The sequence below is a fragment of the Chroicocephalus ridibundus genome, chromosome 6, assembly GCF_963924245.1.
Source record: "Chroicocephalus ridibundus chromosome 6, bChrRid1.1, whole genome shotgun sequence".
Lineage (NCBI taxonomy): Eukaryota > Metazoa > Chordata > Aves > Charadriiformes > Laridae > Chroicocephalus > Chroicocephalus ridibundus.
The window spans coordinates 41,882,904-41,903,650 of record NC_086289.1 but is presented as its reverse complement, the minus strand read 5'-3'; the positions used below and the strand labels follow the sequence as shown (position 1 = coordinate 41,903,650).

The 20,747-nt window shown below is 48.9% G+C and overlaps 1 protein-coding gene across 17 annotated transcripts in view; it reads left to right on the top strand.

Moving 5' to 3' along the window:
- MBNL1 (muscleblind like splicing regulator 1) overlaps window positions 1-20,747 on the top strand; it is a 112,267-nt gene that overhangs the window by 76,216 nt on the left and 15,304 nt on the right. For 14 of the 17 annotated variants that reach the window (XM_063339952.1, XM_063339942.1, XM_063339953.1 and 11 more), the window contains 4 exons: window positions 3,311-3,481; window positions 11,594-11,794; window positions 18,947-19,204; window positions 20,132-20,185. In XM_063339952.1, coding sequence (XP_063196022.1) covers window positions 3,413-3,481; window positions 11,594-11,794; window positions 18,947-19,204; window positions 20,132-20,185 — 582 coding nt within the window. In that variant the 5' untranslated portion in view covers window positions 3,311-3,412. The remainder of the gene's footprint in view (window positions 1-3,310; window positions 3,482-11,593; window positions 11,795-18,946; window positions 19,205-20,131; window positions 20,186-20,747) is intronic. The other 3 variants (XM_063339945.1, XM_063339951.1, XM_063339947.1) reach the window with 1 other exon arrangement.

Genomic DNA, 20,747 nt, shown 5'->3' with positions numbered 1-20,747 from the left:
CTGTGAAATGCTTTGGGGGCACGATGCTGAAATGAGGTTGGTTTATTGGTGCAAAAAGGCTTAAATACTGGACTGTGTTGCCAGTAAGGTATTAAAATAGAGAACTGAGTGTCCTTTTGTCTGAAAGCATCCCCCCAGGCTGAACGTGTGCTTTCCCTGGAGTGTACGGACGAGCTGGATGGGAGATGTCCCATGCGCGGTTCCGGCTGGTCCACCCCGGGCTGCGCTGGCCCTGCGGGGGTCTGGCCACTCTGACGGGCTGTCGGGTGCTGCCTTTGACCCCCAGGGACACAGATGGGCACAGCCCCACTGGTGCCCACCCACCACTCTCACCATGTGGTGCTGGAGCTCCCACAGGTGGAGCAGCAACCAGCAGGTGTGTATAGGCACACATGTATAGGTGTATATACACACACATATAAAACTCATGCTCTATAAACACCACTTCTGTTGCCACCATCAGTTTGTCTTTTCTACTTATGAATCGTTCGTGTTTGTTGCTGAAGTATCCTAATCCTTATTTGCAGTAGGAAACTCCATTCCCCTGTAAAAATATTTTCTCAGGCTGCACATGGTATTTTTCCCCTCGTCTTATCTGTAGGATAGATGTTGTGCTTTCAACTTTTGTGCGTTTTCTGGCCCCTGCCTTGATTGCTTTGCAACACTCAGAGCTGTGTTATTAGGAGGATTTTCTCACAAGTGACTTCAGTGGTCCTTTCCGTGCATCAGCCCTGCCAAGGACAGCCTGTAGCCCCCTGTGTGAGGGGAAGGTGACAGCCCCTGACAAAGGACTTGGGGGAGACCCTCCACGTGCCACAACCAGAAAACCGAGGTCTGCAGCGCCGTGGCCCAGGGCCAGCAAGGTGGCGGTGAGCACGGCACGGCCGTGTCTATTCCTCTGCGCCTGCCCGCTGTGACAGGTAGCAGTCGCTCCACTCTCCTCTGCTCTCTCTGGAGGTGCATGGGATCGTGTGATGGGAGATGCATTTCATTCAAGGAAACACGCTTAGGGATTATAAGCTCTGAAAGATGACCTTTCTTTGCTCTTCGTTACAGTAGTGGTCTGCATATACGCAGGGCTTTCTATAATCTTGGTCTGTAGCCTAGAGATATCCACAAAACTTTCTGTATTTTTCTTTGTATCAGGTGTATCTCTTATGCAGGGATCACTCAGATGTCAGCTGACTAACTACGAAAATGAGTTTTAAGAAATTTGGACTGCCAGCAAGAGAGATGGATTGGGAGGGGAGCAGCAGCAAACCGTTTATCCCAGCCTTAAGGGGAGACAAAAATCATCGTACAAATTAGATTTCTGGCAGATCTTATAACAAGAATACATTTTAAATTTCTGAGCAAAATTGCAGTATAAGGTCAAACTATATTGAATTAATTTGTTTCCTGAGAAAAATTATTTCCTACTTAAATTAAGGCTGTCTTTTGCCTTGTCATTGTTCCTGTTTGGATTTATTTCAAAGATGAATGAGTAAAAGAAAAAAAATGTAATTTAAGGAATCTGTTTTTTTCCAGAAAAGGATTCGGTTCTTCTTTTTAGTTGGGTTTTTTTTTTTTATTGTTATAATCCCTTTAGTGAAAGTATGGGCTCCAGTGTTACAATTTTAAAGAACAATTAGTGTGTAAAGCTTCCGTAATAATGAATGTGCATTTTCTGAAGTATCATGGCATGCAAGATCACAGCTTACAGGCCCATGAGAAGAAGGAAGTCTCATCCCCAAGAAGGGGGGGTTTCTCTTCGCAGCCTCCCTTTGCCATGCACCACAGTTGGGCGGCTGGGCAGGCCATGCCCTTCACTCAGGCTCTGCTTTTCTTTTTAGAGGTTTTTATACAGTGGAGCCACAGCTGGGGGGACTTGGAGCTAGTTTTCAGAAGTCCCCTTCATGCCCAGCTCCCCGTGCCCCAGCACTGCCGAGCACCAGCCACCCCGCTCCCTGCTGGGAGCCCGCAGGTGGGGGCACCCACAGCTGGAGACCGCGTTAGGAGAGATCCCCAAGCAGGGATGTCTCATGGCTTATGTCTTAGGGCTGGAGCCCCTCTGCTATGAGGACGAACTGAGAGAGTTGGGGTTGTTCAGCCTGGAGAAGAGAAGGCTCCAGGGAGACCTTAGAGCCCCTTCCAGTCCCTAAAAGGGCTACAGGAGAGATGGGGAGGGACTCTGGATCAGGGAGTGCAATGATAGGACATGGGGTAACAGCCTCACACTGAAGGAGGGGAGACTTAGATTAGATATCAGGAAGAAATTCTTGGCTGTGAGGGTGGTGAGCCCCTGGCCCAGGTTGCCCAGAGAAGCTGTGGCTGCCCCATCCCTGGAGTGTTCAAGGCCACTTGAACCAGTGTTTGAGCAACCTGGTCTAGTGGGAGATGTCCCTGCCCAGGGCAGGGGGTTGGAACTGGATGGTCTTTAAGGTCCCTTCCAACCCAAACCATTCTGTGATTCTATGTGCGAGGATGGTTTCTTGGTAACAAGGAGGTGCAGTGGGGTTTGGATATACATTGTACATAGAATTGTTTTTTATTATTTCTTGATGTGAATGCTTGTCAAATTGATGAATGTCCTTTCATCCAAATAAAATTAGTGCATGAAATTTGTTGTTTACCACATCTGAATGTAATGAAAAATTTAGAAACAAGTCAATTCTGATTTTCTTATTTAGTTTACACAATTGCAACTAAAATGCATCATTTGTAAGAGGTTTTCTTCAAAGATGATGTATTCTGGGTCTAGTGAAAGCGCAGAGCTGGGGCTGTTTTCCTGGTAATAATGCTACTTTGACTGCATGTCCTGCTGCGCACTCAGAGCTTCTTGTGCACAGCAGAAAGAAAAGTGAGCCTTGAACATTTTCAGAGTAGCATGTGAGCTTTTGTAGGCTCAGTGCTGCAGCCGGACCACGTTTCTTTTCCTAGGTTTCTGGCTCCGCTGCCACTGGCATCCTGGAGGCAGCTCTGTGGGCAGGGGGAGCCGTGCTGGACCCCATGGGCTGAGCTTTCACTCGGCAAAGCCCTGTGCCCATAGAGGACGGGTATCCCGTACTTTCAGAACAACTGATATTTGCTCACCTCCGGCAACTTTTAAAAGAAACAGTATTTTTTTTTAGGGTTGTACTGCAGGAATACATAGTTTAGAAAAGCAAAGCAAGGAGCTGATGCTAGAATTGTCGAGTTGCTCTGGTCAGTTTGTGGTAGCCTGGAGAAGTAGCCGGGGTCTGCAGCGTGTTGTGTTTGCTTTAACCGATGACATAAGGACGAAGATAGCGCCTATAGCTTCTAAGCCAATTGTGTTAATTCTCTTCTTTAGGGTCGATGTTCAAGGGAAAACTGCAAATACCTTCACCCACCACCACACTTAAAAACGCAGCTGGAGATAAATGGACGCAATAACCTGATTCAGCAGAAGAATATGGCCATGCTGGCCCAGCAGATGCAGCTTGCCAATGCCATGATGCCTGGTGCCCCGTTGCAGCCTGTGGTACGTGCACTTTTTGGCTTTGATCAATGAGTACAATGAGTTGTAGTTGAACTGAGTTAGCAGGTGTGCTTACATGCCTCTAAAATCCCACAAAAGTCAGGTACTGGTGGAGAAATCAAATACAGTGCTTAATTCTCCCTTATCTGGAGCAATATTGTTAATTTAATTGATTTTGTTAATCATTTGTTAGTTTAATTCCTTTTTTGCAAGTTATTTCTTAAAATTAAGAAAGTGAGTGATCTGCATGCGATTTTCATAAACAGACATTTCCTTTGCGATTGCACAAGTTCTAGGAGATTCCTGGGTTTGAGAAAATTCCCACTGTATGTTATCCATTCACTCAGGGGAACCTTCTCAGGGAATTACTTGCTGGAATTGGACTTTGGTTTTCGCAGCACGTTATCAGGCAGAGCAGAAGGCTTGTCCTGAGTGATGTATGGTGCATGTCAGTCTGACCTGCACGATCACAGCTCAGCTTGGCAGAAAGAGGAGAGGTACAGATAATCATACTTCTACAGAAAGCCAGGGGCGGAGGGGGAGGGGAAGGAGAATCTATCAGAAGTCTCTCATTTGGTCACAGTAAAATGTGATCATATATTACCTCATACCTGTCTCTGTTACACCTTAGTAAGTAAGCGCAGTGCAGTGTTCCACAAAGTCAAACGCCGTGGCTGAGTTTCCTGCTCTGCAGTAATCCCTCCGTTCAGCAAATGTCAAGATGATTGGCATCCACCTGCCATGCACCTACGCCTTTGGGAGCTGAACACCCTGTGCCAGATCCCTCTCTAATGCAATCCTGAGAGGTCATTTGAGCTAACCTATGGATAAATCTGGCCCAGAGCCCTTTTGATATAAATTTCTGTCTCAGACATTAGAGGGTACTGATTAATGTATGAGCGAGACTGGCATTGATTAATGTATGAGCAAGGCTGGTATATTCTAAATAAAAAGGCAAACAGTGCTCCCTTGGCTCCCTTCTCTTTCAATGGGTAAAATGGCAGCAAAGGAAAAAATAAGTTGAAATTGATATATAAAATAAATATATCCGTATTAGCACTTCTCTGACAGTTCTTTTATTCCTTTCTAGCTGGCAAAGGTAGAATTTAGGGAGTTTAATTTATCTCTACATACCTTCCGTTAGAAAACTGGTGTTCACTCTATTAGATGAGTTCTTCAACTTCTATTTCAAAAAACATAGTGACAATTAATACTCCTCAAAATATAGCTAAATCCTTAGGAAAAATCATCTCAGCAGAAAGGAGACTCGTACTTGTGCCAAATGGTTATTTGACCCCACGTTTTGTGGGTCTACAGAATACCAGTAAATATTATGTAGCTTATTTGATTTGGTTAATATAACTACGGTTCTCCCACAGAACTTTATGCCTCGTCTGTTTCAAGAAAAAGCGTATGTGAGGGAGAAAAGCAGAAAATGTGGTGGTAGGATCGTCACAGTAAATTGACTTTAGCACAGCATGAATCATAGAATCATAGAATCATAGAATCATAGAATCATAGGGTTGGAAGGGACCTCTGGAGATCATCTAGTCCAACCCCCCTGCCAGAGCAGGGTCACCTAGAGCAGGTTACACAGGAACACGTCCAGGTGGGTTTTGAATGTCTCCAGAGATGGAGACTCCACCACCTCTCTGGGCAGCCTGTTCCAGTGCTCTGCCACCCTCAGGGTAAAGAAGTTCCTCCTCATGTTTAGGTGGAACTTCCTATGTTCCAGTTTGTGCCCATTGCCTCTTGTCCTGTCCCCGGGCACCACTGAAAAGAGCCTCGCCCCATCGTCCTGACACCCACCCTTTAAGTATTTATAAGCGTTGATAAGGTCACCCCTCAGACGTCTTTTTTCCAGACTGAAGAGACCCAAATCCCTCAGCCTTTCCTCATAAGAGAGGTGTTCCAGTCCCCTAATCATCCTCGTAGCCCTCCGCTGCACCCTTTCCAGCAGTTCCCTGTCCCTCTTGAACCGGGGAGCCCAGAACTGGACACAGTACTCCAGGTGCGGTCTCACCAAGGCAGAGTAGAGGGGGAGGATGACCTCCCTTGACCTGCTGGCCACGCTCCTCTTGATGCACCCCAGGATGCCATTGGCCTTCTTGGCCACAAGGGCACATTGCTGACTCATGGTCATCCTGTTGTCCACCAGGACTCCCAGGTCTCTTTCCACAGAGCTGCTCTCCAGCAGGTCAGCACCCAACCTGTACTGGTGCATGGGGTTGTTCCTCCCCAGGTGCAGCACCCTACACTTGCCCTTGTTGAACTTCATAAGGTTCCTCTCTGCCCAGATCTCCAACCTGTCCAGGTCTCTCTGTATGGCGGCACAGCCTTCCGGTGTGTCAGCCACCCCACCCAGCTTGGTGTCATCAGCAAACTTGCTGAGGGTGCACTCTATCCCCTCATCCAGGTCATTGATGAATATGTTGAACAGGACTGGACCCAGTACTGACCCCTGGGGAACACCACTCGTCACTGGTCTCCAACTAGACTCTGTGCCCCTAATCACAACCCTCTGAGCTCTATCTTTCAACCAGTTTTCTATCCACCCCACTGTCCATTCATCTAACCCACACTTCCTAAGCTTCCCTATGAGGATGCTGTGGGAGACCGTGTCAAACGCCTTGCTTAAGTCAAGGTAGACCACATCTACCGCCCTCCCCTCATCTATCCATCTAGTCATGCCATCGTAGAAGGCTATCAGGTTAGTCAGACATGATTTCCCCCTGGTGAATCCATGCTGAGTACTTCTGATAGCTTTCCTTTCCTCCACGCGCCTTGAGATGACACCCAGAACGAGCTGTTCCATCATCTTTCCAGGGATGGAGGTGAGGCTGACCGGCCTGTAGTTCCCCGGCTCCTCCTTCTTGCCTTTCTTGAAGACTGGAGTGACATTGGCTTTCCTCCAGTCCGCAGGCACCTCGCCTGTTCTCCAGGACTTCTCAAAGATGATGGAGAGCGGCCCAGCAATGACTTCCGCCAGCTCCCTCAGCACTCTCGGGTGCATCCCATCAGGGCCCATGGACTTGTGAATATCTAGATGATCTAATTGGTCCCTCACTCGCTCCTCCTCAACCCAAGGGAAGTCGTCTTCTTTCCCTGTTACTTTATTCAATGCCTGGGACTCCTGAGGGCTGGGCCGAGCAGAAAAGACCGAAGCAAAGAAGGCATTCAGTAACTCTGCCTTCTCCACATCCTCCGTCACCATGACTCCTGCCTCATTCAGCAGTGGGCCTACAACTTCCCTGGTCTTCCTTTTGCTTCCAATATACTTGTAGAAGCTCTTTTTGTTTTGCTTGATGTCCCTAGCCAGGTCTAATTCCAAGGCGGCCTTGGCTTTCCTTGTTTCATCCCTGCACGCTCTGGTGGCATTCTTGTAATCCTCCCAAGGGGTCAGTCCCTTCTTCCACTTATTATAAACTTCCTTCTTCCACTTGAGCTTTTTCTGAAGCTCCCTGCTCAACCATGCAGGTCTCCTGCGTCCCTTGGCCGATTTCTTTCTCTTAGGGATGCATCGATCCTGAGCTTGGAGGAAGTGGTCTTTGAATATCAACCAGCTTTCTTGAGCCCCTTTGCCTTCCAGAGCCCTAACCCACGGGATCTCTCCAAGCAGTTTCTTAAAGAGGTCGAAGTTAGCCCTCCTGAAATCCAAGGTTGTAATTTTACTTCTTGTTGTTGTTTTGTGGATAGTACCCATGATCCTGAACTCAATCATTTCATGATCACTATGATCATGATACCGTGTTTTCTGTTCCCTCTTTTCATTGGCTTTTCTTTAAATAAAATTGTCTGTATCACCGAGGCGAGGAGATGAGCTGAGGCAGCATCAGCGCCCAGACAGCGAATGCTGCGGCACCGCAGTGCTTCAGGGGATGCCCTGACACTGCGCCGCGCTGCCTCCTCCTCGCGCCCCTCCTGCAGGAGGGACGGGGCTGCCTCTGCACTGGTGCCCGCTGCTGATGGCTTTCAGATCGGAGACAAAATTAACTGTCTGTACAGCTAGACAGCCCAAAAGCCGGCTGTGCTTTGCGTGCTTTAACTCCAGAGCAACCTCCAAATGATATTTCATTTTCCACAGCTCAAAACAGACGTGTGCGCATGCCACAATTTTATTTCCTGATTGGGGTACAGCGATACAGCCTTAGTGCCAGCAAATTCATGTTTGGGACTGTTGAGAAAGCTTAACTCAAAATGCAGCCAACAGTAAGGACCATTGCTTACAATACTCTTGTCTGTTAACCTGTTTGTTTGATGTTTCATGAATTGTAACCAAATAGGGCTCTCTCGGGTTTATACGAAGCAGTGTGTAGGCACACACCAACATTTGGGTAAACATGAAAAAAAATACTAACGCATTCCTTTGCATTAACATTCTTTTTTAATGTAAAGAGAGGCTAGTGCGAGGATAACATTTAAATAAAATTTAAATTCTCCTTTTTGCTACACTCACACTGTCTCTAGCGAGCAAAATTTAAGTCGGTGTATTTTGAAGTGCAGCACAAACCTTCTGCCTGTGCCTGGGTAGTTTCTGTGTACATCACTTGAATTCAAACATTCCAGACCGGGGATTTTCAGAATTCAGTCTCATTCAATCCGAAGATTCACAGCAAGGCCCATTGGCTGTCCCAGCAATAGTATTTCCAAATGGATATCATCCTACTAATTTGGCCTTAAAATTACGTTATTTTTTAGCACACTTGAAAGCGATGTTATTTCAGGGTGTTCTAGCAAGTGATGTATATCATCCCATCTAACGATGCATCAGTCAGTTAGTTTTGTTTTACAAAAATCAATACCCTATGCTTTAATAAAAGTGAACTAACATAATGAGAGAGACTAATTTGGTAAGCAAAGCAGTAGGATCCTTTCACTCAGATTTCTGTTTGATAAATGTCTTAATTATCTTAATTGCAAGTAACATCTGTGGACTTTTCCCATCTTTTCCTTTTTAGTTCACTCTTTTATCTGCCTTTGTCTGGCACTTGAGGGAGGAGATTTCAGACAGTGAGCGGGGATTGCGTGTCCTGCTGGCTGCAGGCGCTGAGACCCTGAAGAAGAGCTCTGCCTGCTCAGGGGAGTGCTCTGCCCTCCTTGTAAACCGGTTTAGGGGGAGCTGGGCTCAGCTAGACTACAGCTTTGGTACTGGAGCATCACTTGTTACCAGCACATCAGCGGGTGCTGCTGAGCTGCTTCCCAATAGCAGTGTCAGGCACTGCATTTGCCTTTTCCAGTGTGGAAGGGTGTGAAAAATGCTAAACAGAAGCAGGAAGGTGCAGATGTGAGACCAGACGAGCAGCGAAGGACCGTGAAGGTGGCTGAAGACCCTGGGGCTGTCCCTCGCCTCCAGGGACACACGGGCAGCCCCAAGCCTGCGTGCTCTGTGCAGTTCTGCGCAGCGGGGCTGGTAGTCGGGGATGGGTTTCTGCAGAGCTCCGGGGGCGATCTGCAGCACAGCAAGGTCCCATGTAATTCCCAAGGAGGCTGTAGGTTGTCGATGTTTCTCTCTGTGTATGTGGTACCCTCTTACGCTTCCCTTGGCATAGCAGGTGTTCGGTAGATGACTGTTAAGGATGCATTAAATGAGTCCAGCTCCTTCCCTGCAGGACTGGTGAGCTGGGGCGCTGGCAGAAAGCCATCCGTCTGTCTGTCCAGGGAGGAGCTAGGGCCTTGCTACACTGCAGAGGCCAATTCCCAGAGGTGCCCCCGTGTCTCCTTCCCCATCGATACACCCCATTAGCGAGCAGTGCCTTCAAAAGGCAGACCTATGGAGATCAGACTTGCTGTGAGGTTCACTTTGGTTGTGCACAGGCATTTTTAGAGTAGAATTATTCAGTAGACGGGACGATGTGGATTATGGGGCATCTCGCAGCACAGAGTTCGTCCAAGGCCATGTCCTGCTTCACCTCTGTTCTCTCTGCTGATCTACAGGAGCTGCTTTTTTCTTTTTTTCAGCAGTTTTGCATGATGCACAGCATAATAGGGCCCAAACAGCAAGGCCAGTAAGTAGTTGTATGGTTTGGTCATAGTGATAGAGAAATACTACCTCTGCGTCTAGAGGTGGAGGAGTGAAAACTCGCTGGAAAGCCAGTGAGCAGTGAACAGCAGAGACGAGCCCAGCGGCTCGGGCTGACCTGGAGCCCGGCCGTCTCTGCACTCTTGCGTGGCATTGGGGTCCCAGTTCTGACCAGTTTGCAGTTCCAGGCTAACCCTCGGCTGATGCTCGTGAACAGCAGGTCCATGCCTGGGGTGACCCTGATGGCAGGGTCCCGCTCCTCCCCATCCCATGGCCCTGGGCCAGTGCTGGGGCGGCTGGGGGCAGTCCCCGGGGAGAGCGTGTCTCTGCCATCTGTCCTCGGGGCCACTGTATTGCCAGACGTTTTTCCTGGGTGCAGGAGCGTTCGGGTGGCTTTGAGCCCTGGCAGACTCCTCCGCTACCGAGAAGGGGTTATGTGCTGCCCGGGTTTCAGCACTGCACGGTCTCTTTCCGCCAGCAGCGTGGCTCCCAGTCTGGCCTGGTACAACTGTAAGATGGTTTTCTATCTCCTAATTTACATGTGTACAGCACATTGCAAAATACCTGTGAGTTTCAGAATAATATGAAGTGGCTCTGATAAAATAGGCTATTATTTTGCAATGGTCTGAAGGCTGCAGGATATTTATATTAGTTTAAAATGATCTCAATAGAAAATAAATGGATAGTCTTTTATTTACTGTACAGTGAGTATGTTGGGCTGAAATAAAACATTGATAGCTCTTAAGTTACACACCGACAGACTGGTTCATAGTTTTGTTTTCAGTGTTCATTATTACATAGCTGATAACACAGTAATGAGAAGTGCAGTTAATTAATAGTGTATTATAAAGTAATATTTCCTGGAAAATTTGCCTGGTTTTTTTTTCATTCACATGGATGAAGAACCAGAGATGTTAAAGAAATTATACCCATTTACACAACTTTCCGTCTTTTTCCATCAGTAATGTGTTTTTGTCCAGTGTTTTCAAATGGACTTGTTCCTTGCTTCCAAACAGTTCAGTCATTTCCTCAGGAATAGAAAAACATGTGGTGTTATATGCTGTCTGGCTTAAACAGATATGAAACAGAGAAGAAGAGTTGTGTTAACTCTGTAGTTGTCTTCCCTCTAAAAATCTGTTTGAAAGAAAAATCTAAATGCCTTGAGTAACTACTTTATTTAGATACTAAAGATAACCACTTTGGACTAAATTTTATTTGGCAATTACACTGGTAGCACAGTGCCTTTGCATTCAGCGGGGCAGAAGAGTTATTTAATCTTTACTGCAGTGCAAGAGCTCTGCATTTGGTGTTACAGCATTATTTGGTCTTCTACATCCAATTATCTTCACAACATGTGATAGCCTACAAGGGCATCTGACTCTTTCTTTTTTTAAAACAAGCAAACAATCAAAAAACCCCAGTATTTCCATGCTCTGTCTCTTTCTCTGGCTTAATGTTTTAGTCTAAATAAAGCATATCCTTGATGCAATGTATTTCTTTCTGAATATCTGCATGGACAGCCTGTTTAATTTTGTAAAAATAAATTATTATGGTCATCTGGTCTTGTTCCTGTAGTAAACCTCTGTAATTTCTGAACCAGTGCTGGCTGTTATCAGGGTCAAAAATGTATTTATCTGGGTCTAAATTCGAGTGTGGTTTAATGGTGTGACGGGGCTCTCACGCAGTTGCCGTTATCCTCAGGAGCAGACGTTTGTACACGTTTTGGAAGCGTCCCTCTGAGAGCCCCAGACTTCTGTGGCCATGAGGAGTGCTCGCTTATGATGGCATTGCTCAGGTGTGGGTCAAAGGAGAGTTTGCTCCAAGAGCTGCCATGTGTTGCAAGTGTGCAGGGGAAGCTTGAGCAGGAGAACCTGAGGAGGCTGGCAGGGGATGCCTGTCCTCATGGTCTCGCTCGTGGGCGACCTTTGCATGGGTGTTTTTCATGTCCCACAAACATGACAAATGCTTCTTTCCCGCTAGTAACAGAAACTCATCACCATTGTGCTCAAGATGATACCCAAAAAGTTATTATGCTGATGGCATGGGAAGTGTCTATGTGTTTAAAGTGTCTTTCTTCTTCTTTTCTCTGATTGCAGCCGATGTTTTCCGTTGCACCGAGCTTAGCCACCAACGCATCAGCCGCCTTCAACCCCTACCTGGGGCCTGTCTCCCCAGGCCTGGTCCCAGCGGAGATCCTGCCCACCGCCCCGATGCTGGTGACAGGGAACCCTGGTGTCCCGGTTCCTGCTGCTGCTGCCGCCGCTGCCCAAAAGCTGATGAGGACAGACAGGCTGGAGGTAGGAGCCGATATGTGTAGCTTATTCTCACAAGTCGTATCATTTATTATGTCTCCTAGACATAAAATGTTTTTCTTTTGAAAGAAAATAATGCAGGTTTCACTTCAGCTGATAATGTCGTATCTTGGTGATGGGTAAGGACAGGGAGTGACTGTGTGATCATATGCTAGGTTAATGCTTGCGGTTCTGCTTCAGGCCCTCCATTGCAGAAAGAAATGGAAATACTGAGTCCTTTGAGGAATGACTGCGGCAGCAGCAAGGGCGCCTCAAAACTTTTAGTATGTGACAGGAAGGTGTGAATGTGCAGGTTGCACGGGCATGGGTACTGACCACCAAGGCCGGGTGTAAGGGCAGAGAAGATGGCTTTCAGCCTCTCTCTTCCGTGCACTCTGGACAGATGGTGCCAGCAGTCCTCCGACAGCCTCCCGCACCCGGCTTATCAGCCTTGCTACAACCCTGACAAGTGTTAGTGCTCTCTAGCTGCTACTCTCCCTTGCCCTGAATCTTTCTTATCTGAAAGGCCTGACAGTGTTTTCAGCACCTTATTGGTGCTGCGGCAATGTGGGCAGTGAGCCAGCGATGTGCCGTGGCTGCCATGTGCTTGAGGCATGCCTGTGAGTACAGCTGGCGAGCGCAGCCTGTGAGTACAGCCAGCAGGCGCAGCCAGTGAGCACAGCTGGCAAGTACAGCCAGTGGGCACATCAAGTGGGCACAGCCGGCGAGCATAGCTGGCGAGCCCAGTCTGTGAGCACAGCCAGTAGGCACAGCCGGCAAGTTCAGCCAGTGAGCACAATCTTTGAGCACAGCCGCAAGCGTAGCCTGCGCTTGGCAGCCCCAGTCAGGCCTGGTGGTTAACAGGCGGCAATGGGAGAGGCTGAACAGGCAGGGCGATCCGCTGTCACCCTGTTTGCCTGTTGGCCATGGACCTCCCACAGCTGGTGGTGCTCTCCCTCTCCAGCATGGCGGCAGCTTCAATCGGTGGTGGAGAGAGCCGAGCTGTGCCGTGCCCCGTCCCTGCAGCCCCAGCCCTCCTGCTCTGCCCTCAGCCCCCACCCCGGCAGCCAGTGCTCAGCACTAGCATTCCGTAGCCTTAGTGCAGTGGCAGGTCTCGGAGATCTGGTACTGCAACCTCTCCTCTGCATGGAGAGGGTGCGAAGGCTTGGAGGTGTTGGGGGTGGATGGGTTGGTCTGCTCTTGGATATGGTCCCTGAGCTCAGGGAGCATGATGGGAGGAGCAAGAAGGATCTCCGTTATAAAATTGAAAGTTGTAATTGTAATGCTTTTCTTTCTGCCTATGCATCTACCTTAACAGGGATTAATTCTCCTTACAAGGAAAATTAATTCCCTTTTCTTGGTTGCATCTCTGACTGACAAGCTGCCGCACAGAAGGCTGTGAGCTGGGTGGAGTGGAGGGTCATCTGACAGCAAGCATTTCCCGCTGCCGCTGTCACTATTCTCAGAGCTCACGTCACCACAGGTTCCCCTTCTGCGGGATCACATCATTTCTCTTTTTAGAGATGTTTTCTCTGAGGAAAGCGTTCCCCAAAGCGTGGTCAGGTTACAGGAGAGGCAGCCGCACCAAGCTGAGAGCTGGCGCACAGATGGCTGTTTCGAATCACCAAGGGATGTTTTTCCTTTGAGGACTCTATTTCACAGTGGATACCTGCCAGAGGTGGTTTAAAACCAAAATGCAATTAGATAAATTCATAAATAAATCATGCTAGATTGAGAAATGAGCACCGAGAGGAGGATGTCGGTGGCGGGGAGCCCTTTGGGTTGCAGCACCGAGGTTGATTGCGGTGTTTGATCGTGCTTCCACCCATGCAGGGGCTACGGCACTGGTTAGCGATGCTGGGCACATGGGCTCAAAAGCTTTCTGTGTGTAAGCAGGAGCAGGACGTACCCGAAGTCCCCGAGCACCAGCTCTGCCCATGGCCAGGGAAGCGCATCCGTCAGTGGGAGCGCAAGAGGGGCTGCGCCAGGGCAGCTCTTCATGTGGAGCCTCCAGGGCAGAGCTTGTGCTGGCCGGCAGACTGGAACCAAAGCTCACAGGGAGCTAGTGACATTTGTGACTTCAGTGGGCAGGATTTGGTCCTCTGGACATTTGTTTTCTCTTTGTATAGCTATTTAGAGAAGTGCTACACTGCTGAGTCAAACTCTTCCACGTGAGAGGGAGTTGTAAGAGTGTTAACTCTCACAAAACACCCAGGGGCACAGTCTGCAGTAAAAAACATTTTTATTAATTAGGAAAAGCCACCAAAAAATCTGAAATCAGTAAAATTTTGTAAAAAGGCCAAGTGGTTTTGCTTTGAACTTGAGCAGAAAGGAAGATGATGGCCAAGTTGGGAACCCCTGAAAATAAGTGCTGAGACTTAGAGGAATGCCTCTTTTGTCACCTTTCCTGGTGAAATGGCACTGTGCGGGGACTCCTCAGGGACCAGATTTCGTTTGCTGCAGGAAACCACTGGCGGAGCAGGAGTGGGCCGGGTCCCTGTGCACTGGCCAAGCTCCCGCAGGGCAGCACCCCATGCTGGGGAGAGCCCTCAGCAGCGCTGGGGAGATGGCACCAGCCCTGCCATGGGCTCAGCTTGGCACCAGTCCCACTGTGGGCTCAGCTCGCAGCCAGAGTGTGGTCCAGCAGGTCGCTGCTTCTCAGCCAGGTTGTCCAATTGACCGACGTCCCAGCTCGTCAGCACCCAGCAGCCTTCTCTGCCATAATTGCATTTATCTCAGTAGGCTCCGCTCTTCGGAGATGTCCTTGTCCTTGGAGGAGGGCTGTCCCAGCCCAGCCTTCCTACCAGGGCCTTTCCTTTGCTCTGCTCTAGCCATTACACCACACAGATAACTTCAAAATAACCCCTTCTTCTACCCTTCAAGCTGTTCAAGTTTTCTTTTTATTTTGAGTGGGATCAAGAGCACATCCAGGTTGACCTACTGACTGCAATTCCAACCACGCTGCTGTCTTACAAAATCAGTATCTGGCGGGGCAGGAGTTGTGTGTCTTTTCCTCCTCCTTTTTTCCCTTCAGCAAATGCAGTTTAAATAGCGAAATATCTAGGTGGGAAGTTAATTTGCCAGTGCTTTCCAGTGATTGGTCATTTAATCTGGAGTATCCAAATTTAGTATACAAATAGCAAATAAGCACATCATTTTTATGAACAGCGAAACATTTTAACATACTTTTTAGATTACACAAGTGCAGAACTGATTTGAAAGACTTTGCGTGGTCTGGTTGCTACCTCTCAGAGAAGCCAACATACATCTACCTGCTCTTTAAGTGAGCTTATTGCTGTCCGTATTGTCATTTGTTATGTCATGATTAGAGAGCTTTATATGGCTTAGCTCGCTCTCCCTTGGAATGAACTGTCCTTGAGAAAAATAACCGCTATGATGTTAGCATCTAATCTTGGAATATGATTTGTTCTGCTTAGCATTTTAAATACTTATTTTCAAGAATGATGTACTCTGGTGTTAATGAAGTTAGCACACGTGTTCTGGGATACTGAATCAGGCTGTTCCACAACTAAAAGCTCTCATTACCTACACCTGGGGTGTTAAGGAAAGCAGGCAGGCAACACAAATCTGCCAGGCAGTGTACCTGATCTCCTGAATTAATATGAATAGTTGTAAGATAAGGTTGGTAACTGTTACAGCAGTAAGCTTGATTTAATACATAGTTGGACTGCATCGCCTGTACAGATAGCATGCAGATGTTTGGGTGTCCAGTATGTTCAGCCACTCCCATAAGCAATCTGGATCTCAGCGTGGAAATTTAATGGGTTGAGGCTTTTCCACACACTCCTCTCCTGCCAGAAATAGCTTGAAGAGAAGTGTAGCTCTTCCAGTGAACTAGAAGAGAAGTGAGAAGGACAGGGAAGTGAGAGAGAAAGAAATTGCCTAACCGTTTTATTTAAAATGCATGTGTTTCCATTTGAATACCATCATTTCCTATGAGAAGTATTCAAGAATCAGGAATGACCCCAACTGAGCTGCTCTTTCCTGCTTGTTTCATATATACCATTTTTTTTCCAGAAAGAAGCAGCTTAGAAGTTTGTGGAGATTTTCAGATCTTGGACAACAGGGAAATCTGACCTAGCGGTGCCGTTTCTTTAAACATTCAGAACGTACTGGGTGGCAATATGCCCATTTTGATAAATTCTCTTCAATGCAGAGAAGGAGACGGGACTTGCTCAGGGAAGGGCAGGGATCTCAGCTCTGCTGTCCATGTCCCTCCAGCCAAAGCTCTGCCCGCTTTTGGGTGAGCAGCGTGGGACCTCTGCCGTGGCTGAGGTGACGTGGCCATTGTCACCCCACCAGGGTGGGCAACTTGAATCCCAGCGGGGCGATCAAAATAAACTCAGCCCAAAGTTAGAAAAAGTTAGGTGAATTACAATGAATCAGTAATATTGCAGCACTAATTCAGCGTTTTTTGCAGACAGGCTAGAGACGTACAGGAACCTCATTTTTTTCATGTTTCTTAACATACTGAGTTGAAAATTATGATACTAATTACAGGGCTATTAATAAATAACTAAATAAAAGCTCTCCAGATCTGAAAGACCAGACAGCATATCATGCTTCCGTGCCTCTCTTTACTCAGGCAGATGAATGATACATTACTGCATGCCTGTGGCAAAAAAATGACACCATTTTCAGTGCTTGCTTTTAAACAAACAAGAGTTGGAAACATTCTTGGCTACCATCACAGTGGTTGTAAAGCCATTGCTGGTCACACTGATTAAAAGGACCAGCAGTATTATGGTTTGTGTCTGACTGCTGTAAACCATCGTTCAGAGATCTGTTAAGGAGCACTGAGAGAGCCATTCATTGCCTTATCTCAGCTACTGTCTGACAGCTCTGTCAAAATTTGCTCTGGACATGCCAAAGATTGTCTTTATCTGCCTATTTCAGTTTTCTGGTCATTCTTCTTTGGTTTTTAACTGTGATAAAACTAGCTTATCTGTGGATGCTTTTTATTTCTCCCTCTGTATATATAGATACTTTTATATATATATACATTATATATATATTTGTATATATCATCTTTGTGTTATTAATGGAGTAGTTCTTGCTTACGTGTGGAGTGGGTTTGGGACCTTGGTTTTGTGGATCACCCATAAAAGACAAAGAGCAAAGAGAGTCAACTGACATTTATTGCATCCTTTTTCTTTATCTGCAGAGGAAAAGACTGCGGTTAACTTCTAGACTGCAAACAAATAATCAAAGGAAATTACCCATTTTTTTCCTATTTGGGAGGTCTGTGTTTGGCTGGAAGACACCCGTTTGTGGCCCAGGAAGTATTCCTAGATGATGAATGAGAGCGAGCCGTCCAGCACAGCTCTCTTGGAGAAGCAGTGACATGTCGGCTCCGTTGGGTGTATGCTTGAGAGCGAGGGGGCGAGAGATCAGGAGTCTCGTGTGAGCAGGGATGGTGCTAGCACCCAACAGATACCAGAAGCAGACTTGTGGTTTTTGATGGCTTAAACCAGCTCCGCCTCCTTCCCCAGTCACTCCCAGTGTTGTGCTGGCTGGCAAAGTGGTCCATGCTGCTGCATGGGGAGTAGACCAGGGAAGGGATCTGGCTGCAGAATTACCTGGAAGGCAAGTGGTTATTTTCCAGGTGAGGAATTTGCCCAATCTGTTTCATGTGTGCTGCAAAAACAGTTCTGCAGGCACTGAGCCGCGAGCAGTATGGCCACAGAGAGGAACAAGAGTAATGGAGGTGCCTGAACTGGCTCATTTGGCTCCGCTGCAAATACACATCCAGAGTCTGTTGCTGCATGGAAAAAGACTATAAATAGGGTCATGCTGGAATGACCCTGGAAAAATGGATGTTTCCTGTGAGTGGGTTCACAAATGGCATTGCTGTTGTCTTTTGGGGATGTCATTTCATAGGTCTTAGGTGATGGGCAGCTGGTACTTGAAGCCACACAGGGGTTAAAAAGGAGCTAGAGCCCTAGCATGGATGGAAACCAAGCAACAACCAAATTTGGTTTGTTGCAGGGATCAGAGCCAAGGCCCTTGAGGAAATTCTGATGATCCAAGCTCATGGGCACCCACCTTTAAAAGGAAATTCCATCCACCAAAGTGGTTTTATTTTTATACAAACTCATTTGTTTTTGTCCCTTTCTGTTTCCTATAGCCTTTGGAACACTAAAATGACAAAAACGCATTTTTGTTTGCGGTTTGTGAAGAGCTGACCATGAAAAGGACACACGTCATTTTTTAAACATAGGGTTTGCAAGGTGTGTGAAGAGGGGGCTGGGGCTTGTCGCACTGATGATGAAGCGAGTGTCTGCACTGCTGGCGGTGGCTGGAGGTGCGGGGGTCTGTGCCGGCTTGGGGCCGGGCAGCGGGGATACTGCAGGGGGATGCCCTCCAGCCAGGCAGGTTTCTTTGTGCAATTTCTGATTCCTTTGGCTTTGTTTGGCTCCTGTCAGGCAGCGGTGGTGTGACAGCGGGGCTGGTGACCGCTCTGGCTGCAGCCTCTGCTCTTTCCCGACGCGGGCAACCTTCCACCAATCCACAGGGTGATCCTGGGCAGCCCGGGAGAGGCGGCCACCACTGCAGGTTTTGGATTGCCCTCTCGTGGCAGGCGCCTGGATTGTGAGGGCTGGTGTGGCACCGCACACCCCACCAGTGCAGCTTGCTCCCCGGCACCGGCACGAAGCGCCTGTCCAGTGGGGCTGCCCAGGGCAGCCACGCAGTCGTTCCCGTGGTACCGCTGGCCAGTCACCTTAATTAACATCGAGCACTGCTAACTCGGGCACAGCCGATCCCGGTGGAGGCCAACCGCAACCGAGCACCGTGGTGCTTGGGGTATCTCTGCGAGCTAGCCACAGCACAATACTTCAGAAAACAGAAAAAGCCCTGGGGGGGGTCTAAGCGTGAGCCAAAATAAAACCTGCTGTGTGCTTGGCTCTTGATCCTGATGGGTTTTGATGCTCTTTGACATCAGAAGTGGGTTTAGAGAAGCCAGGTCCGTGCTGCCAGGGAGCTGAGCCCACCGTCCCACCACTGCTGTGCTCCTCCTGGGGCCAGGCACCCATCCTCACAACACTGGCAGACGTTCAGAAATCTTGACTGTGCTCCAAGCCATGCCCACAACACTCGTCAACCAAATTAAGCGACTTTCTTTTCCTGGTGTCGCAGGTATGTCGAGAGTACCAGCGTGGCAACTGCAACAGGGGAGAGAACGACTGCCGGTTCGCTCACCCCGCCGACAGCGCGATGATCGACACCAACGACAACACTGTCACTGTCTGCATGGATTACATCAAAGGGAGATGCTCACGGGAAAAGTGCAAATATTTTCACCCTCCTGCACACCTGCAAGCCAAGATCAAGGCTGCCCAGTACCAGGTTAACCAAGCTGCAGCTGCCCAGGCAGCAGCGACTGCAGCTGCCATGGTGAGTCTGCAGAACACCTCTAGAATAGAAGTACGTTAAGGAGAGACGATAATTGAGGTGTTAGCTGTTCTTGCTGGAGGGGGGGTGCGTGTGCGTGTGCTCGGGGATCCCACTCACGACACGGTGCGATGAGCTTTCTCAGCATGTGGTGCCAGATCTGCTCTTAAGTAGTTTCAGACCGTTAAGGTGTTTCACTAATTTTGCCTGCTGATGTACAGAGTATCTATATGTACATATATGTGTGCATACGTGTGTGCGTGTGTGTATGTGTGTGTGCATATATGTATATATAGTTTATTGTATGTTTGTGTGTGGGTAGATGTGTATCTATCTAGCTGCACAGATAGATAAACCTGTATTTCAGTTACCCTAAGTCTGTGTTCGTAGAGACTTAGTTTGAAGTGGATATAACTGCGTTAATGCTGTCCGTGGCCCACCTGCCCCGGCCCCCACCCGTGGGCTGTTGGCAGCTCTCGCAGGGCGCTAGAACAACCCCCGTAGCTGCAGCACCCAGATCTGGAACCTCTCCGGGGCTGGTTTCCCCACCCGGGGCGGCCAGCCCCCGGCGCAGGGCAGTGGTGGCACGTTGTCCCGTCTGCGGAGCCCCATGGGGTGTGGGAAGAGGCGCACGGCGGGCGCAGCGGCAGCGGCATGGCCGGCGGTGCAGGGCGGCCGGCGGGGTCTGGTGGCAGGGAGCCCCCTTTCCGCTCCTGTCCCGCCGCAAGCCCCACGCCTGCCCGCCGGCCCCCCGTGCATGCCTAGTCTTGTTACCGTTGTACACGGCATCCGGTGATTTGTTTTTATTTGTTTTTTCTCACCTACCCAAATGCACTGCTGCCCCCATGATGCACCTCTGCTTGCTGTTTATGTTAATGCGCTTGACCCCACTGGCCATTGCCATCATGTGCTCGCTGCCTGCTAATTAAGACTCAGTCGGCTGTCAAATCACTGAAGCGACCCCTCGAGGCAACCTTTGACCTGGTACTATGACCTTTCACCTTTTAGCTTGGCATGTAGCTGTATCGTAGAGTCAAGTTTGGGGTTAATGTCTAGAAATGGAATATCCCGGTTCCCCCTTCCCTGATCCCCGGCGAGGGGCGCAGGGGCGGCTGGGCCGGGCTGGACCGGGCTCCAGAGCGGGACCCTGCCACCCCCGCGCCCCCCGGCCCCCTCCCATCCCCTCCCCTTCCCTGTCCCCTGTGTCCCGTCCCCTCCCGAGGGTGCCGCGCGGGCGGCCGCGGCGCAGGGTGCGTTGGCATGGCTTCGTGGCGCGGAGGTGGCCCGGGGGTGCCGGCATGCGGCGCGCGCTCTGCATGCCCGGGCAGGCGCTGGGGCCGGGGAGTGGGTTGGCGCCAGCGGCCCTGCCATCCGCTCCGGACGGTGACTATTAACATCGCTTCTACGTGTTGATCCTCATGGAGCTAGCAGTGCTGCTTCCCCTACCCCAAGAGCCTTGCTCCTGACCAAAGCCCTGAAGCTTTACAGTAGCGTAATACCTACGCCGGTTCCTATAACGTACAGCTCCAACACGTTACCTGTGCCG